We start from the raw sequence: 21627 nt of genomic DNA on the forward strand, positions 1-21627 counted from the left end.
GCTCTGTAACAAGGGCAATAAGAATGCAGATTGCATCCTGAAGACCCTTCCCCACGGGGCTCCAATTGTTGTTTCCTATTGTTAACACATACTTTTTAATAACTGTGTCAAAGCCAGTGTTCACAAAGATGTAGCACCATCGGTCGACTTTAGGTCATTCAGTTACACCCCAGACCCCCATGTACTTTCCCAAACACGAACATGATGTAGCCGATCTGACACTGCACGTGGCCCAGCCCCCCATTTGGAAACTCCAGGGGCTTTGCATCGTGCAGCCATAATTAAAACAAGAGGAGGAGAAACGATATGTGAAAGTGAAAGTAAAGTTATCAAAACGGAGAATGAGCCCAACATTGTGGCAGAACAGACGGACGCAGCACAACACAGCACAAGGTGAGTGAGACCCTGCAGCTTTTCATACGGGGCCGAACACGTTCTGGTTGCTACGGTTCTGCAACGGTGTAGTGGCATGTCGGTAAAGTTGCGCACTGAATGTAGATGAGCTTGGCGACCAGCAATAGCGCAGCGCACAGAGACCCTTTCTTTAAAAAACGGGGGCTTTGCGGCGACTCAGTTAGGAGGTGACTCATGTGTTTTTGCTTGCGTTCTCTGCTGCCTTTCTTCCTTCGGTGTGCGCGCGCGCTACAATCTGCTTTTCAGGATTTATTATAATTTGGATTGAAAAGCAACGTTGATTTGCAACTCGGTCCCTCGTTTATCTGAAGGTCTGTGAAATTAAGACGGATCTGCCAATATCATTTTAATATATGGACGCTGATGATGGCTGGTCAATTCAGTTTGGTGAAATGTGAATTTAGAACTCATTTAATTGAAAAATGGAATTAGGTAAATACATGACAATATGTTGCATATGAATATGCAAGAACATAAACATTAAAACCACTAAGGATATTTTGGCTTCAGAAATTCCCCCTTTTATATTCATTATAACTACCTCTTGTAAATGTGTATGTACAGTGAGTACAAGTTGGCAGTAAAATGCAATCATTTAATCTGATTTGTTTTTTCATCACATCTCCATCTCCTTCTCTGACCAGCTCCCTGGTTCGCAACAATGTGTCTAAGACCAGACATTTACATTTTTGCCTGACAATTATTTAAATACAAAGTTATACTTGTGAGAACTACACATTTATCTTTTTAACTTCTGCAGATGGAGTTTTAAGCATCTATTCATGTGGCTTGTGATGAAAGGAAGTCACCTGCGGTGCCTTCTGCTATTAACAACTCATTAAGCAACTTTTATGGAGGATGTTTAGGAAGAACATAGGAATTCTGTAGGTACCATATCCTTCCTATTCTCTAAATCCCATTGATGGTGATGAACCCAGTAACTTAGTCTTTAAAACTATGTCTTAGAAGTGTGTCTGAAATGGCCCAAAAATGCCGACGTAAAAACCAGTGAGCACATCACATACGTTATGTAGCACCAGCAACCACTGCTACGTGAAAAGTAGTCAAAAGTTGGTTTTAACAATCTTTATGTTTTCTTTTGTGTTTGTCAGAGTCAGCGTTTGCAGTATGAAACAGAAACAGGTGGACATCTAAAACTGCCCGTTCACTTGTGTTGAGTTTAATGTTGAAGTTGGACCAGCTGTCACAGAGGTAGGCAGGTTAAAATGTGTGTTCATTGGTTTGCTTTGGAGTCTGAAAAGAGGAGGAGCAAAATTTGTGGCTCAAACCTTGTATTTAAAGGTTTCTTTGCTGCAGTCAAACAGTTGAAGCAGTGTAAGTTGTTGCTGGAGAGGAAATTCCAACAAACATCGTGGGTCCCAGGTATGTGTGTTTCTTGCACTTAGGTGATCACTGTGTGGGTCTCGTATTTGACATGTAATATGTTGCAAAAGGATAGTGCTACTCTAAACGAGCTGATCTTGATGTGTGTGAGTGTGTGTGTGTGAATGTGTGTTGCTTGGCTGGTCCAACCACAATTTTGACTGGGTAAAAAGTTTTGTGGAGCCCTGTAGCATGGAAAGACTCAAAATATTATGTCTTAGGGAAACCAGTTCTTTATGCACTATCTTTGTAACTAAAGGCCCCTTTGTCAAGACTCTACACATTAACCACAAAACCTTTCTCGGGTCTTTTGTATTTGATGTAAAAGTTTAACATAACAATAAAAAATACATGTATTATCACAATGGACTCACAGGATAAGTTGATAGGACAATTAAAAAAAAAAAACAAAAAAACAATGCAACCTCAAGGAGGCACAATCCAGTATCATCTTGTGTTGGTCCCAAGTCCATATAAATGTAGAGGTTTGTGCGCATAAACCAGTCGGGCATAACATTCTGACCACCTATGTAACTGAATGTATTTAATATAATTTAATTAAATACAGCAGCTTAAATACAGCAGCTTTTAAAAGGTTAGAATTTCTCAGTGTTTAGGTTGAACTTGTCAGTTTCAATTGTCAATTGTCAATTTTACTCTTTTATATTGAGTTCAAAGTGGGTAGTGGAGTCATACTGGAGTGTGATCTTCAAAATAACAATTTGTGGCAGAGCTGCTGCATTAAATTACACAGGAGGTAAGAATGTTGTGTCTGATCGTTGTAGGCTGTCTATGCAAATTCAGCATATACACGCACACTATGAAACACTCACTCACTTCTTGCCAGGATCAGTAAGAGAGATTTTGTATAAAGTCAAGAAAATAAACTTTCGTATTTCTATTGTCTTTCTTTTTCAATGAAACTCACAAAACTGAAAAACAATTTCATTTTTAAGCATATTTGAGCACAAAAGAATAGTAAGTCACATTTTTATGTTACACTTTTCTGTAGTTTTATCAAAAAAAAACAAAAAAACTGCCCTCTGCAGGAATAACTGCGTGACAAGTCCACAGCAGTTGATTTCCTTCCAGACCTTCAGCAGGAAATCCCAAGTATCTGCTGTGCTGTTAGAGCATTGTTCCTGAACTCTGTGGTCCAGCTTTTCACACACCAGCGCAACAGCATCCAGATCTGGTGATTGAGCTGCCTGAAAGTATTCCTGCTGCTACTCTCTTCCCCAGACAATTCTTGTGGTAAATGTCTTGCTGCAACATGTTATCCACCATCAATCGTTGCCCTCTGGAAATGTCACGACTCTTCAGTATTCAGTGACACATGATGCAGATCACCCACTCTCCCATTGCCAGTGCATCCCCAGATCGTCCCGTTTCTAGCTCCATGCTTCACTGAGGGTCTCAAGCTGGCATTTATTATCTTTTCATGAGCTCTGCGTCACACATGTCTTCTTTGCTTGGAAACCTTGACTCATCGAGACTTTGTCATCCCACGTCCACCGTTTGTTCATCTTGACCGACTGCTACCTTTTTCTTCTGATTTTGCCAACCTTAGAAGGGCTTTGTCGTGGCAATTCCGCCATGAGGCCAGCTCACCTGAGCCTCCTCTGCTATGTGTCGGCACACACTCGTTTCTCTCTTGCTTTACTCGAGAAGGCAAACAGTTTGTGAGGAGCGAGGTGTCTGTTGCTTGAGACGGACACTCATGAGTACTTGGGCCGTTCATTGCATCTTCTACCCTGAGTGTGGATTTAGTTGCAGCATGATAAAAAAAACCCCTTTTAAAGAGATCTTTAATTTCTTGGCTGTATCTCGTAGATGATAACCGCCATTTTTAAGTATTGACAGATGACTTTCTAACGAAAGCTGGTTTTGTTTGTTCATTTGTAGCTGTAATTTGCCTTTTGGTGGAAGAGCCACATATATAAACCAATATTAGTGCTTCACAGGGCATGAAGTAATTAAAGAGGTTTTATGACCTGGGAGGGACTGGCATGAACAATGTAAGATCATCTGCACACTAATTTCTGAAGTAACTGATCACGTACAGCAAGTAAAACTATAATCACCACTGAGCATTTGTTACATAAAACAAAGACACAGCATCCAGTTCATGTAATTACAGTAACAGAGAACGTTTATCGGAAATGCTATCAGGAAAAAAATGACCGTAGTTAAAGTGTGTTTACATTTAGCACTTTCCTAACAAACAAAGAAGCATCCAGGCTTGACAATTCTCTCATCTTCCTTCCTTCCTCCTCGTCTACCACCTCTCCCGTAAACTCTGCCTCCTCTGTTTCTCTTTATGATTCTCTCCATTGTGGATGGATGCACATCTGCCTGCTGTGCACCCTGGACTGACTCACTGGTCATTAAAAACACATGTTTTCAAGTTCGAGTTGCTGCGCATAAAGAAATGACATCTGTGTTGGGGTTGTGTTCACATTTTGCTGCCAGTTTTTTCAATTTTGCAACACAATATGAATTGTTCTTAATAACTGGGAATGTGTTTATCTAGTCGTGTTTGATTTGAGAAATGAATTTAGCAAACGGATGTTGCAGTATTTTATAGTATCATTACTAATGATGTTGTATTGCAGCTGTAGAATTATGCAATTTTCTGCTGTTATCATATCTACGATGTGCTTTTCATGCTCTGGAGCAAACAGCTGTCTTCTCTACCACTTAGTTCTGCAAAACCATGAACTGATAAGAATTTGCTTTCAGATTTTTCTTTGCCTTGTTCCTAACTCGTAAGTCACTTTGGATAAAGTCGCTAAATGACTAAATGTAAATGATGTAAAGTTCACACATGCGCTAGAATCCTGATCTTCTCCGGACTTTAATGCCAACGTCTGAGTCATTAGGCTTGTACCCTCTGCCCAGCCTGTTTAAAGAACAACCCATTGTTCACCACGCAGCCCAAATCTCATCTGTAATTGTAGCTCATACTCGTCCTTGTTGTCTTCCTTCCTTGTTGTCAATTATGATTAGGGTCCAAATTAGTCATACTTCTAAGTCAGACCTCTTAGCACTTGATTTGGATCATTCTTAAATGGGTGTGGCGTTTGAATGGCAGTGTTTTCTAAATCAAACATAGAGCTTTATGTTTTGAATAATGTTTCCACGTAATTGTGCGTAGTGTTTAGTCTAGAAATTGTGAAATGAAAAAGTAGTTCAGCATATCACGTCAGCGGACAGGCTACATGGGGTAGTGGTTTCAAAAACTGAGCAACAAGAACCAATTTTTGTGTCTGAACTGTAGCGAAAAAACTGCAAAGTTTACAGTACAAAAACATTATTAAATGAATATTGTAATATTTCAAACAAGGCCGTATTTTTAGTTCCTTCCTTATGTTGCTAAAGTGTATCACACACTATATAATGTACAGGTTCGTAAAGAACATTGATGAGAATTATTCTGACGAAATGTTCAAACACTGAGTCATTTGCATAGATTGGCCGGGGAACAGCAAACCCCTCGGTTGTGCGAGTGGAAACTGGAGGGAGAAAAGAGAAGATCAACAAGAATCCACAACAAAACCAGACAGCTTAGTAGGATCAGGACCTGCACAGGGGAAAAAGCACAGCTTCAAATCCAGGGATGACTGCTGAAAATTACAGAGAGGGAGACCGAGAAGGAGAAGTACGACTCTTTTGGATCAATATGATATTTAATGCACAGTTAGGTATTACAGATGTTTCCTCGAAGGTTAAGGGTTAAGTTTGAATCCCATTTCGTGCAGTTTCAATGTGAGGGGATGCAAACTTGAAACAAGTTGTAGTAAAATAATAAAGTACAAGCCCGATTCCAAAAAAGTTGGCACACTGTACAAATTGTGAATAAAAAAGGAATGCGATAATTTATAAAATCTCATAAACCTATGTTTTATTCAGAATACAACATTGATGACATATCAAATGTATCATTTTAAGGGAAAAAGGGGATTTTATATTTCATGGCATCAACACGTCTCAAACAAGTTGGGACAAGGCCATGTTTACCACTGTGTGTGGCATCTCCTTTTCTTTTTATAACAGTCTGCAAACATCTGGGGACTGAGGAGACAAGTTTAGGGATAGGAATGTTGTCCCATTCTTCTTCTAATTGCTCAACTGTGTTAGGTCTCGTTTGTTGCGTCTTCCTCTTTATGATGCATCAAACGTTTTCCATGGGTCAAAGATCTGGACTGCAGGCTGATCGTATCAATACCCGCATCCTTCTTCTACGCAGCTGTGATGTTGTAATTGATGCAGTATGTGGTCTGGCATCGTCATGTTGGAAAATGAAAGACACGACGTCTGGATGGGAGCATATGTTGTTGTAGAACTTGGATGTACCTCTCAGCATTGATGGAGCCTTTCCAGGTATGGAAGCTGCCCATGGCACACGCACTCATGCAACCCCACACCATCAGAGATGCAGGCTTGTCCTCGTCCTCTTTAGTCCGGATGACCTGGCGTCCCGGTTTTCCAAAAAGAACTTTCAGTTTTGATTCGTTCGAACACAGAACATTTTTCCACTGTGCCACAGTCCATTTAAAATGAGCCTTTGCCCAGAAAAAAACGCCTGATCACGTATAGATTTGGCTTCTTTTTTTTTGGCTTCTCACATTTTTGGCAAATGTCACGGTGGATTGTTTTTCAGCAACAATGTTTTCTGGAAGTATTCCTGAGCCCATGTTGTGATTTCCATTCCAGTAGCTTTCCTGTATGTGATGCAGTGCCGTCTAAGGGCCCGAAGATCACTGGCATCCAATATGGTTTTCTGGCCTTGACCCTCACGCACAGAGATTTTTCCAGATTCTCGGAATCTCTGGATGATATTATGCACTGTAGATGATGATAACTCCAAACTCTCCTTTTAGATATTGCTCCACTATTTTTGGCCACGTCACTGGGGGAATTAGTGATCCCCCTTCCCATCTTGACTTCTGAGAGACGCTGCCACTCTGAGAGGCTCTTTTTATACCCAGTCAATGTTGCCAATGGACCTAATAAGGTGCCAATTGCTCCTCCAGCTGTTCCTTATATGCACATTTAACTTTTCCGGCCTCTTATTGCTACCTGTCCCAACTTTTTTTGGAATGTGTAGCTCTTGTGAAATATCAGAATGAGCCAATATTAGGCAAGACATTTCAAACTTTCTCACTTTCAACATATCAGATGTTGAAAGTGAGAAATTTTATAACAATTACCTGTAATTAATTTCCGATGAAGAAACATTGTAATAGCTAATTGCGGAGGGTAAATACTTGGAGAGGAGTGGAAAGCAGGGGAAGAGCTCAGGGAGTTCCCTTGGCAGTCTAAGTCAACAGCAGCATAACTAAGAGCGGCACCAGCTCTGACTCTAAGCTATATTAGGTCTTAACAGTAGTGAGGTTGTCTGCCCCCTGAATCTGTGGGGGCTGTTTGGTCCCCAGTGTGGCACGTGATCACTAAAAGCTCCCTTCAGCTTCTGAAAACTGTTGACTAGTTGCTTTGCCAAAAATATTTTGCAATAAAATCACACTCAGACAGACACACACACACACACACACACTATGACTAGATCACGCCACAGATCATGCCACATGCTCAACGCAAAACATTGCTATCAATCTTAAATCTGTGGGTTTATGCATTTTGCAATGTCATTGTTAAACCACAGCTGGTCATAAAAGACTGTTACACTCAAAGCATCTCATTTATGTATTTATTTACACAACTCCAAAAATCAGTCATGCAGATCCAGAAAACAAACAAACAAAAAAAAGTGGTTATGCTTAGCTGAAATATTAGTTTTTCTGTCACATTTCCTAAAATCTCCCCTTCCTTATCCCAAAAAAACAAGCATTTGCAAAACCTTTGACTGACTTTTCTTGCAAATCAGTCGACTAAAAGCTATTTAGTCTTTGATCAAAACCAGACGCTGATGCTTAAACACTACACAGCCATCACTACACACTACACAAGAACATGCCAAACTCCATCTACTCAGTGTACAAAAAACAGCAAATTAAATTTTTTGTTTCATTCATGTAAACTAGAAAACCAAATACATGCATAAACTGTAATTAAACTGGCCTGGGGAGGGTCCACAGCACTTCTCACAGCTGTTTCCAAGTAGAGATCATTTTACGGTACTGCAGATCTTCATACTCTAATACTACATTGACTAGTTTCCTTTCAGACTTTCTCTACTTCTCCTGTCTAGAGTACGGAGTAAGCAATACACGGAGAAATTCAGCTGTAACTGAAGGAAAATTAGATCAAAACCTCATCTATTATCGATGTTCTAACTTCATCTGAAATGACTGCTCTTGTTCTTGGGCTACCTCTTCATACTCTCTGTCCTCCTGATCCCCCATGGGGACATGCTGGTTGCGTCCTCCTCAGTTTCCTCCATTACTGAAGTCACGAATAAACTCTCACATGAACTGGCTTTTATCCTTTTCAACTATTGGATTCAACCTCAATAACGGATTCGACACTTTTGTGTACAGTTTTGATACGTAGTGTGTTAATGACTGTATGCAGTTATTTTTGCATCAAAGTGACCCCTGTGCATAGGTTTTGCAGAAAGGTTTTATCAGACCTGAAAACTGTCTATAACTAGGTGAATATTGTTGAAGCCTTTGCAAAAAGTGCAACAGCAGTAGAATTCTGAAGTGGTCATCAGATGTATCCTGAATGCTGGGTCTGTGGTGGGAGCTCACAGGCAGCTCGGTTTTCAGCACAGGGTCTGTCTGCAGATGTTTATTGAGTCCTTGGTGATGCAGCAAACATGAAGGTGCCTGACACCAACAGACAAAAATCAATCTGTAGGCCTTGCTTTGTTCTGGGGGTCCAGCTGAATCCTAATACAACCTACATGTTGTAGATGAGAGGATGATGTTGTCTAAAGTCCTCTCAGTCCATACAATCCCTCCACTCTACTGCAGAGGGGAGCAAATTCAGCCAGAGACCAGGCAGTGCTCCTCTTTACATCGAGCCACAATGGATGCCATTGTATCATTATCAATTGTGTCATCATTAGTTTGCCTTTTTTTTGTCAGCTTTGTTTCATTTTCTCCATCCACAAGCACAAGCTGCCAGACAAGTGCTTTTTTGTTATAAAATCTTTCAATGGGAGATTTGTAGAACAATGTTGTCGAGAGTTCTGTCAACCTGAAACTGAGCCGGTTAATGCTGGACAAGCAGGCAAGCAGTATCAAAAGACTCCCTCGGTTTCTGTCTGGACGGTTGCTGCAGTGCCGACATAAGCTGCTGCATTACACCTAAAATTCGTACACAAATCCTTGCAAACTTCTACGGATAGCGTTACGTGTTCTATGGCTCACATTAGATGGTTTCTTCACTCTGTTACCTCTTCATCTCGCTAGCTCTGCTCCACTACTCACCACGGCCCGGACGCTGTCTCTCTGCTTTGGACCACTTGCCTCTCTCCCATCACTCCCCTGTGGTGTCATCATCAGCATTTCTTTGTTCCTGGTCCCTTCCTCTGTCTCACCAGGGCCCCACACTGTCCCCACTCCTGGATCTCACCCTCTTCCTGGTACGTTGTCCCTGCATTCCTCACTGTAGATTTTCCCATTTGAATTTTATACTTTCATACTTATGTTGGCAGATCTCACCTTCGCCACCCCATTAGCTAATTCACCGACCTGTTTTGGTTTTTAAGTAACAGACATTCTTCTGAGTCACAGTAGCCTTTTGCACTGCCCTTCATTTCCTATTTTGCATTCTTTCTTTTTATTTTACCCACCAGCTTTTCAGTTAGTACTCCCCTGCTCCTTGTGCGCCCCCTCAGACCCACACTCACTTCATCTGTTATTCCTACCAATATCCCACCTGAACCCTTTCTGCTTTCCTCGCCTTGTTAGTATTTGGGACCACCTCTCGTCACGGTCTTTAGAGGGTATTTTTAGTTGTTTATTGACTGAGTTTAACTCCACTTATCCCGCTGAGGTTTTTAAGCTAATACACTTTGTCCTTCCTGCCAGTCGCTATTTTCATTACGGAGTCATTTTGTTCTTTTAAATATTTACTATGGCCCAGCACAGCTCCACCTTCGGGTCTGACTTTTGAAACCTTACACTTGTTTCCTTGAGTATTTTTAACCTGTGATTCAGCCTAATAGTGCCTTAGAAGCTTGTTTCATTAAAAGCAGAGTTATAGCTTTCTTTAAGTCAGCTGTTATCATTGTTCTTCTTATTTTTTTAAGTTATATAAGAATATGTTATATAAGTTATATAAGAAATGTTTTGCAAAAAGTTCTTTAAATGACTTTGTTATAGATCCACCACCACACTGTAAATGATGGTGTATTGTAATAAAGCTCAGGAACCTGAAGATGCTGGTGCACATTTCTGCTTCGTCCAATAATTTCACACCAACTGCGTTAAAGGAAATATTTTAGTGTAAAACTAAATAAATGTTGATGGAATATTATGCGGAAACCTCCTGTCAGAAAATCTTTAAACATCACCCTCCCCACTAACTAGATGCTGTTTTGTTTTGGTTTTGCTTCTCTAGATCTTTGACCCTAAACTTGAAAATAACATTTTGTGGTGGCTGTTAAGCTGCATGAAAGTAACCAGTTGCTCAGAACTTGTTGAAAGTTGGCTAGTTTGTTTCTTTAAAGCTTTAAACATGGAGCCAAAGAAGGAAAAAATGTATAACTTTGGATAAAAGGAGATGAAAAGAGACAAAATGATTAAGGATATTGGGGAAAAAAAAGTTTATTTAAAAAAAAAGTTGAAAGAAAGGAAGGTTCTAGGAAAAGTTGATTAAAAAAGAAAGAAGACAGTTAAATAGAAGCAGTTGTCAGCAAAGAAGAAAGTATTTTTAAAAAGGCAAAGAAAAGAGGAAGATACAGTTTTCACTTCTCTTGTGTTTCCTGTTGGTCAGTGATGCCAGTTAGAAATCTGGTCCTTTTTCTGTAGGTCAACTTCACCAAAAACTCATTTTACTATTTAAGTGCCATTAATCTGTTAATCAGACCTTTAATCCCCTGACCCCACAGAATAAGCCGAAAGGACACAAAATTGACAGAAACTTAAAAAAAAAAATGGTCAACGGAAATCGCTCCTAACTGGAAGCTACAAGAAACAGGCCCAGAACAGAATAGACACAGAAACTATCCAGAGGACCCGAACATGAGGGGAAAACAAAGTGAACAAACGTTTGACTAAAGTAAAAACAGATAACTGAAGTACAGCGTTGGGGGAAGTACATAACGGTAACACAAACTAAAGGGAGGCAGACATGAACAAGCTGAACAAAAGGCACTGATAAACTGAAGCATGCAATGCGTATCTAAAACACAAAAACCAGGCCCAGACTAGCAGAGAAAACTGGAGACTAAACCTACACACAGAAATCAACAGAAGCCAAACCTCAGACCAAAAAACAACACAAAAGCACAGAGTCCAGGATTAAAGAGTCCATGAAGCCAAGAAAGTCCAAGAAACACAATGTCAGGTTTTTCCAAAAGTCCAGAGTCTACTGTGGGATTGGTGAGGGTAACAATGACGACAAGGATCTGGCCTGGGAGAGAGGGGAAGACTGAACTTAAAAAAAGGAGGGAACAGGTGCAAACCATGAGGGACAACTGAGGGCAAAGTTGGGGAAAAAAAAACCAAGGCACAGGAAGTAGAGAGAAGGGGCCACAAAATAAAAGACCACAGACAGGAAGTGCACTGGGACCGTGACAGTATGTCTGTGTGTGTAAAAACTGACTGAAGCCTTCAGCAAACAAAGTGATATCTTTTATTTGAAGATACTCAATATAATGATGGCGAGGTTGCGATTTAAAAACAGCCCTAGTGTGATTTGAGGAGAATTTCTGCACCTCTGCTATAATGGACTTCAATGGGATTTTCAGACAGTACTCTCTCAACATTTGGCGAAATACCTAAAATAACTTTAATTCTGTCACTGTGAAAGTCACAGTTTTGGAAACAGAACGAATTTGCCTGTGTTGTGTGAAAAAGTGCATCAAAGTAGGAGAGTGTGTAACGTCACACACGTTAACTTAGTCCAACAGTCTGCAATACACACCAATGCTGAAGCACTGTGCATTTGTGTTGCTGCGCTGCTGGATCTGCACCATGTGTCAGGATTTTACAACCTAAAGAGGTTGGGGGAGGTGATTTATATAATAAAGGATCATAATATGAAACCATGGACCTCATGCTGCCAATTTCCTTTTCATTTATGAAGCGATTTGGAACACAATAAACTAAATCATAGATCTCGTCACACAATATGAATCGTCACATGTCACACAGCCCTAATCGACTACTCGAGTACTTGAGTGAACGTGCATTAAATAAATCCATAATTCACTCTTATAGAAAATAATCAAGCTGCCCAGGTAGCACAGTCGTGGGTGCACAATCCTTTCCATTATGCCGCCACTTAACATTGCTATTTGCTATTTATAAACACTGCTAACATTGCTTGTTGGATCATATCTGCAGAGGCCTGCAGGCTGTTAAGATCTAAAGTTGAGGGGACGTCTGTTTGTCCCAGGTGATGCCCTTGAAATGTGACACCGAATAAGTCACCGAGTTGTGGCATGTAGCAGGGTGTGTACAGATGTGTTTACATCTTTCTAAATGGACCGGAGTGGGATACGGGTTTCACTTCCTCGTTGATAAGTGACAAGTATTTATCATGGAATTACATCGATACAGCGCAACATTAGCGTTAGCAAAGGTCAGCTTGGTCACTCGGAGCAGTCCTCATACACAGCAACGTGTGATACACTGTGTGCAGAGGTGGTGGAACATCTGTATTTATTAGTGCATGATAGTTTTTATATTAAGAGCATCAGGTGAGGTTAATGTTGTGGCTGATCAGTGTAAATTAAAGGGTCCATTTATAAAATTAAAGACAGGTAACAGTTTATTAAAGCAACGTTCACGTGATGATTTGATTTGAGTTGATCTGAGTAGTTTGTTATTTTGTAAGAGCAGGTTTTATGAGCAATGAACAGAATGTTTTTTCAGTGTAAGTGATGGCAGAACCAACCAAAACATCACATTTTGCTGGAAAATAAACTTCTGCTCTGATTCTTTTTCCCACAGTTGGCATCTTATTGGTCACAGAGTCAGCATGACATGGAGAATCCTCACCACACTTTTTCTTTTTGTAAGTATCACCCGCAGTATTCAGGTCCTGGTGCCGACATGTGCGCTTTATAAAATCTGAGTAGGTCCACAGCTTGTGCAAATGGTTCATATTAATGATTTTGGAAGCAGCTTAATTTGCTTTTAGAGAACACAAGATCGATAACAGCCGAAGCTGAGTCTATTCCCAATCTGCTGAAGCACTGTACTTCAGCTGAAAGCAGCAATTTTAATATATATATATATATATATATATATATATATATATATATATATAAGTTAATTTATAAAACTTTTGATCTGGTAAAGAGCTATTAGAGCTTTTTTTAGTGTGTTTTTTAGTTGATGTAGCACTTTTTGTATATGTAAAGTCTTTTTTTTATCCAAAACAGTTTAGAAACTGACCTTTAATGCTTATTTTTTTCTGCTAGGGTCTTCTGGTCAACTTGTCCATGCAAGCCTGTGGAGACTATTTCAGCGCAAGTGAATGGGTAAATGTGATAAGTCACTAAGTACTTTTACTCAAATCCTGTACTTAAATACAGTTTTTTTTTTTGATGTGTTTTTACTCCACTACATTTATTTGATAGTTTTGTCACAAAATAGTTGATCTAACAGATCTTTGACCCTTATTATTGATTTATTACTATACTTTTTTGCCATATTTCCCCTTTAAATGTTTGTTGAACAAATCAGACTTGTACATCTATGCTGTGAAGTATAAGACTGTGTGATATGATCAAAATTTCATATTCTAATATAAACGTCCTGTTCCTATAATTACATATGTCACGATAGGATTTTTTAATACAGTTAGATTTATATACTTAAATATGTTTATCCGTAGAACTTTTGAGCACATTTTCAATTAACCCTGTCATTAAATGTTCAGTATACTTTTGTAGGTTTAATTTGAAGATTATCTCTGTATTGTTTAACATTAATTTTGCAAAGCTTGTAGACCTTATCTAGCCTGATGTGGGCACAGGCGTGACGTTCCACTCCTTTTTTTTTCTCCAAGTGAGGAGAAAGATTTGGATAATCCACTTGAAATTCATTTACATTTTTGAAAGTGCTTGAATAAACAGTCATAAGGACAATGTATTATTGTGCCAAAGCCATAAAAATCCGTATTGAAATCACAACATGAAACCCTGCATTGAAAAAAAATGCAATCAGCCTCTCAGCAGCAGTTGCTGTGTTGCAAGCTATTTTAATGATTTAACAAGTCAAAACAGAAATGAAAGTTTGTTTTATAGTTTTATAGATGAGCATAACCTCCACACTGCAACCTTTTCTGATAATGGATGTTTAATGCTACATTATTTGCCGCACAACTATGTCAATGGAATCTTTCAAAACAGAAACTTCTTGTCTTCATTCTTTGCATATTTTGTTCTCACGCTAGTTACAATCTGTTGCAAAGACTGATATGTGCATGACAAAAACGTCTCACAAGTGTGGTTTGTGTGGGACGGTTGCAGGATAAATTAAAGAATTATCATTAGGTGAAAAAGTAGTGTCAAATTCTTGTATGTTGTTACCTGCATTAAATCAAGTTGTTTTTTTTTTTCAAAAATGAAGTGGTGGTGATTCTTACTGGACCCACTGTAATTTTTAATTTTCTGTTACCTTTGTTTCTTATATAAACCCTTTTTATTAGGTTGTCTGCAGATAAGATGTTGATATAAATGTGCAAATACCACTCAAACACAAAGACTAATTCTTTCGTGTCATGCATGAATATTTGAAGTAAAAAGGATTTCCCACCAGAATATTAAAATAATTATAAAGATCAGCCTTGATGTGGCTTTAATAGTCTGAAAAGGTGATTTATTGTCAAAACATTTTGAAAGAATAACAAACTACAAACTGTTAACTGTTCAAATAAGCTGGAAACCTGTTAAGCTACAATATTTAACTGTGGTTGAATTTAATAAAACTTAATACTATGAATCATTAACTATTAAGAAATGAGAGTTTAACTGTCACTAATTGCTGTTTATCGATTTCTCTAATCTTTTTTCAAGAAGGTTAATTATCTGAAGGAGAATGTCACTCTTGCAAAAGCCAAGCAACCCAAGGTAACTTATTAAAGCATTCAATAAAAAGTATAAATCAAATATTCTGTATGTCAACATAACATAACTGCATTGAATTGCATCTGTAAAGTGTTCATTTGTCCTCTTCCCTATATAGGACTTCCTGAACTGTACTGTACTATATGAGTCCAAAAAATCAAACTATTTTTATAATATACTAGACCTTTGCCTTCAAAATGTGAGTGAATGATACAAACATTTTATTGAAAATAGTGTCCCCTTGTTTTTTGTATTTCATTAACTTTCTTTTCTTTTTTTCCCCCAACTAGAATATTACAGAGGAGATGTGTGATGGGGAGACTTCTCAGAAATTGTCTTTCTTCAACTTTATGTGTATATTAGCCAGATCTTTAGATTTTGCGGATGTTGATCTCAAAGAAACAGGTAATTCTTTAACAGTGGGCGGTGCCCAAGATACTACACTTACCGATCAATAATACATATTTTACTTCCTTTCCTTGGTGTAAACTCATCTCAAACAAGATTCCAGATTCAAACAACTTTATTAATCCAGGAGAGAAACTGCTTTGCCTTTTTTTTTTTTAGCAGCTCTCTGCTACAAAGAGAAGCTAAACACAATAAAACAAACATAATATGTCACCGTAATTATTGCCTTTACTGTTATATTGAAATTATTACCAAAGCTGAATATTAAAACTTTGGTAACACTCCCTGGTTAGATGTTAGAATTTCCTTGAATGGGTTTTGGTCATGTTATTCTCCAACTTAATATAATTACTAAATACCTCACTTGTGCTTTCTTGTGATTTTACATGTCTCAAAAACAACAATTGCTAAAAAGTAGTTGAACATCATTATGTTTACGTTTTTTTTTTTTACTCGCGATCATAAGCTTTTATCAGCTCACCTCAAGAAAAAAGGTGCAAATGCACTAAATTAAATTAGAAATGGGAAGTTTAGTGGTGGTGATGTTGAAGTTATGTCACCATGTGTTTATCTGTGAAGATCATCTTGTTGAACGAAACTTTCAAGAATAATTGTTTTTCATGGATCATATTTATTTTATTTGAAGAATCCAAAAGCAAATAGAAAAATTCCCCCCAAAGAACAACAAAAAAAGCATCATCCCTAAGACACTCAATTGGCATGTTTCGCAGTGGGTGAACTTAAGCTCAGACTTCGGTTCTTACTTTCAAACTCATGATGTTTCTGTTTTTCTTTCTTGCATTATAGGCTGTCAATACAGTGAATACACCGAAAACGGGGAAAATAGTGAGTACATATGTTGTATTGTGAAGTGTTGGTGAGGGGTTTAATGAACACGGTGAAGTTTTCACTGTGTGTGGTCGGAACTTACCTTTTCCGTGTTTATCTGTTTGGACATGTTAGTGCTCATACTAGAACACATTCACTGATTTCTGTTTTTACTTTTTACTCAATATATGCTTTTGCACTTCATTAATTTAACTGATATAGTATTTCTAATCCTTTTCTAGAAAGTATCTGCCAGATGCATTCTGATTTATTACCTTTTGGTAAGTCCCACATTTTATTTCAGTGCATCTTTGAGATGAGCATTTAAAATCCCAGAAATCTTGCTTGCTGTTGCATAACACCACTTTTCCAAATCCATTTAAATATACAACTGTGAACACACATATAACCCAGTGATCATGCGTACGTCCTACCTTTCGACCACATTTTCTTCATATGTCGATATAATGACTAATCACATTAAAAATGGGATCTCACGCTGGCAGCTGTGTGAAGTTGTGCACAGCAGTGCGTAGAGATAAATACTCACATGCTGATATTGTGCATGTTTACCATCTAAGCATTGCACTGCTAAAGCTGAAGGGAGTGTCGGCATTTAATGCTGGCGAGGCTGAAAGTTTCCCCTGATAATGGTCTGGGCATGAAAACACTACAATGCCTTCACATTGGAAACATCAGTGTTTCTGAATAAGAAATTCAGCTCAGCAGCTTGCAATCGACTATTGTATAACTGAAAATGGCCGTGATACTATGATACTGCACGTACAACTTGTTGACATCTCCTAGTTTTCTTTCAATGAAAGTAGCAATCTTTTAACTTGTTATCACACAAGAACAGTCTTGTCTTATCATGCAATAAAAATTCAACCCAACAAGAAAAAAAAGGAAAATGTGCTTCTGTACAGTGGAATGAGTCTAATCCAAAGACCAAAGACACCAGGATTCTGCTAAACCTAAAAATGACAAAATATTCTTTTGCCAACTGGAATTCAGTGCCACAGAAATGACAGGTTGAATGAATTATAGCAGGTAAACAGCAGCTAAACTCCACAACTCTCTCTTTAAAGCGGTTATCCTGATTAGAATATTAATGATTTGGCACATTCTGAATCCCAAACCTTTAAAAAGGGACGACCTATTTACAGTTAGATGGATCAGGACCTTCTATGAAGCCATTTTCAAATACAAATGGCTTCTATTCTAAAGGATAATTAGGAAGAATCTGTTGATTTAACCATTATAATTCAATTCCATGTACATGATAAAATAAGCTTGATAAGTTTACATACATAAAAAAATCATATTTTTAGACACTGTGAAAAAAACTAGAAACTAGATTCTTAATGGTGTGTGCATTAATATTTTTTCAAGATATTGTAGTAACATTACATTTAAATTCATTGAATAAATAAAACAGAAGGTTGATCACACACAGTACATTTGTATGCATGTGATAAAGAACCTCAGCAGTGATTTACAAACATCATTCTTTGCCTTCAAATGTCCAAAAAACATTAAAAAACAACAACATTAATTACCCCAGTGCATGCTGGGATGGTTCCTGACACTCCTAACTGCTGCAGCTGCAATCACATCATCAACAGTCAATAAATGCCCATCATGATTTTAGCTACTTTGCACAAACAACAGCAAATATGAACCCAGGGTTAACAAATCAATCCTCCAACTGCTTTTTAAGAACTGGATTAGCTGGATTCGAGTTAACGGTATTATTTTTAGGCAAATATCAACATGTTGACATTGCAGCCTGAATTACTCGAAGAACTTTTCAAAAGCCTAGTTCCGGTTAAAACTTTTCCAGCTAAACGATCAGATTCGGTCGTCATGGATTATCTCATTGACTCCCTGTCAGACATAAAGGAGGCCTGCAGATGATGAACTGATTTAAATTATAGTATTTAACTCTACATATAAAGACACTTCCATTATAGGTCAAACAAATGTCAAAGAACTAATGATATGACCACAAACACAAGTTCCAAATTCACTAAATAATCCTTTTTTATATTATAAGCCTCTTTCACATATGCACTGGAATCCTGAAATTCCTCGGACTATACAAGGAAGCGATGTGTGTGAGAATGTTTATATATATGTATATATAAAATATTTTTGAGTTAGACAGTCCGGAAAATTCCTGTCTCAAGGATAAAATCGGTGTCAAATTAAGGGGTTAAGAGGAATTAAGAGGATTTAAGAAATTGATTATTTATTTCGTTTTTGGATGCTCAGCTTCAATGTGCTGTAAACAAATCACAGCATACTTTATCATGTTGCGCCTTCTACTGTGTGTTACGCGTGTGACACCTCAATTCTGGAGAATGCTTGGAGCTGACACTCCAGACGTTGTTTGGATTTCATATGTGAAAGAGATTTTAGTGATCAACCCCTACTTCTGCACTGCATCAGTATTTTTACTTACTTATTCATACTGATATAATTGACATTTGATTTTATTTTAGTTTCTGCAAAGCCCATATTGTAAGATTTTATTACTGACCATGTCGACTGCAATTTTAAATCAAACAGCAAAATTATCAACAACAGCAGCAACAGCAACACTGCGAGAAACAACAAAAATACCAACAACAACATTGCAAGAAACAACAAAAATGCCAACAACACTACAAGAAACAACAAATATATCAACAACAACACTGCAAGAAACAACAAACATAGCAGCAACAACACCGCAAGAAACAACAAACATAGCAGCAACAACACCGCAAGAAACAACAAACATAGCAGCAACAACACCGCAAGAAACAACAAATATATCAACAACAACACCGCAAGAAACAACAAACATAGCAGCAACAACACCGCAAGAAACAACAAATATATCAACAACAACACCGCAAGAAACAACAAAAATGCCAACAACACTACAAGAAACAACAAATATATCAACAACAACACCGCAAGAAACAACAAACATAGCAGCAACAACACCGCAAGAAACAACGAACATAGCAGCAACAACACCGCAAGAAACAACAAATATATCAACAACAACACCGCAAGAAACAACAAAAATGCCAACAACACTACAAGAAACAACAAATATATCAACAACAACACCGCAAGAAACAACAAACATAGCAGCAACAACACCGCAAGAAACAACAAACATAGCAGCAACAACACCGCAAGAAACAACAAACATAGCAGCAACAACACCGCAAGAAACAACAAATATATCAACAACAACACCGCAAGAAACAACAAAAATGCCAACAACACTACAAGAAACAACAAATATATCAACAACAACACCGCAAGAAACAACAAACATAGCAGCAACAACACCGCAAGAAACAACATTCTCTTCAACACTGTCAAGAAACATGACACTGGTGCCAACAACAACGACAACAACGACAACAAGAGCAAGAACATTGCAATCAGAACTGACAGCAACATTAACAACCACGCAGAGCACAGGTACAGGAAACAATGGTAAGATTTATGAACACATCAACAGTAGTCGAGGATTTTATTCAATTATTATATAAGGACCAACACTCTTAATTAGCACAGGGAACATATTACATTACTGATGAGTAGAACAATTACTTGGGGCCGTTCTCATCCTCATCCTGTCATCATAGATGACAGTGTTGAATGCTTACATATAAAAACTTAATTGGTGTGTTCTTTAATACAGGTGGGAAAGCTCAAACTGTACTTATACAAGACTTTTTTCATCTTTCAGCAGTGTCTAATCGACCGGAAAAAATACAAGAACAAAAAGGTAAACCTCTTTCTTAAATAACATATATGTATTCCGTTCAAATCCATGAAATGTTGTTGGAAATAGTGAAAATATATTAATATTTTGAATATATTCCATAAGTTCTCAATTATTTACATTTATTTTGTGTTTATGTGATAATTTTAGAGTTACAACAGTAAATATAAAATTTGAATAAATTATAATCTAATGAAGACAAATTTAAATGTGTCACTTTTGTTTTGCAGTAACAGACATACAATTAAAAACATACAATTAAAAAGCTAATTAACAGCAATAATTTAAGACTAATAATAAGACTTTTGATTCTTAACTGCACTGACACTGTCTTTTTGTTATTCCATAGATGATTTGAAAACAAGTAAGTTTTTGTCCTTTATTAAGATGTACAAATATGGTTATATTCATTTATTTGTTATCTTTTTTTTTTGGTAATTTGCTAAATACCAGGTCAGTATTACTAGACAAATATTTTTTTTTTCATTGTCCTATCATAATTGATTCCATATTTGTAGTTTAAATAAAATTAAATGATGATTAAGATAGTTACTGTAACCGGGTTAAACCTCACCAATGTAGACACATGGCTACTGTAGGTTTTACCTAAGCAGCTGGGCTAAAACTGTATGTGACTTTATATACTGTATATTTGTATGTATTAAAATACATTAATCTAAATTATTATTAAGAATTGCTAATTACTAAAAATATTTTTGTCCTGATTTACCTATTTGCTGCATGTTGTTATACGATGTATAAAATATAAATAAAAACTAAATTCAATGATTTGCAAATATCATCAACCCATATTTTGTTCACAACAGAACATAAACAACATATCAGATGTTGAAAAAGAGAAACTTTACGTGAAATCATTTCGTGGAAGATATTAGCTCATCTTGAATTTGATGGCACATCACACAAGTTGGAACAGGGGCAACAAAAGCCTGGAAAAGTAATTTCTGCAAATAAAACAATGAATGTAGGAGCATTTGACAACTAATTTGGTGAAATAAAGAGGCAGAGAATCCTGCATCAGACAAGAATTGGACAACATTCGTCACCTAAACATCCCAGACGTTTACAGACAGTTGTTAAAAGAAGAGGGGGATGCTACACAATGGTAAACATCAATGTGAAATGAAATGTGCAAATCATTGTTTTTACACATCGTCCCAACTTTTTGGGTATTGGGGTTGTGCTTCCTCATAGAGGCCAGTTGTGTAGTAGTTCAGTTTCAGTTTCTTGCTAGTTTATTGGCAAGAACTTTGCTGATAACTAATTCTGTTCTGTTCCCCTTCAGAAACCATGCAGTATTGCTTGATGGTCTCTCTGGCGCTTAATGTGATCCTGCCTCTGGCTGTTTACCTGCGTATGCGGAAGATGCCACCAGACCGATCACAGAGAGAGAATGTGAGGAAAAATATGTGTACATTTGGTTCACAAGAACAAATTTATGATGGCCATAATGGCACATACAGTAGATACATAGATGTACCGTGTTATCAGCACAAAAGCCAAGCTAATATTTACATTTGTGTGGTTTCGTTCATGTTAGTAATTTAAAGTAGGAGTTTTAAAATGT

The 21627-nt window shown here is 37.6% G+C and overlaps 1 protein-coding gene across 16 annotated transcripts in view; it reads left to right on the forward strand.

The window, feature by feature from the left end:
• Positions 1-251: 251 nt before the first annotated feature.
• Positions 252-21627, forward strand: part of LOC137099870 (mucin-22-like) — a 32443-nt gene continuing 11067 nt past the window's right edge. For 2 of the 16 annotated variants that reach the window (XM_067477235.1, XM_067477236.1), the window contains exons 1-14: positions 334-393; positions 1175-1298; positions 1527-1626; positions 12888-12951; positions 13361-13420; positions 14960-15013; positions 15129-15209; positions 15301-15415; positions 16226-16264; positions 16489-16527; positions 18818-19747; positions 20004-20042; positions 20389-20403; positions 21346-21455. In XM_067477235.1, coding sequence (XP_067333336.1) covers positions 1598-1626; positions 12888-12951; positions 13361-13420; positions 14960-15013; positions 15129-15209; positions 15301-15415; positions 16226-16264; positions 16489-16527; positions 18818-19747; positions 20004-20042; positions 20389-20403; positions 21346-21455 — 1575 coding nt within the window. In that variant the 5' untranslated portion in view covers positions 334-393; positions 1175-1298; positions 1527-1597. Of the gene's footprint in view, positions 394-1174; positions 1303-1526; positions 1627-1661; positions 1798-9176; positions 9350-12887; positions 12952-13360; positions 13421-14959; positions 15014-15128; positions 15210-15300; positions 15416-16225; positions 16265-16488; positions 16528-18817; positions 19748-20003; positions 20043-20388; positions 20404-21345; positions 21456-21627 lie in introns of those variants that run through there. The other 14 variants (XM_067477227.1, XM_067477228.1, XM_067477229.1 and 11 more) reach the window with 14 other exon arrangements.

This window comes from Channa argus, chromosome 15 (genome assembly GCF_033026475.1).
Source record: "Channa argus isolate prfri chromosome 15, Channa argus male v1.0, whole genome shotgun sequence".
NCBI lineage: Eukaryota > Metazoa > Chordata > Actinopteri > Anabantiformes > Channidae > Channa > Channa argus.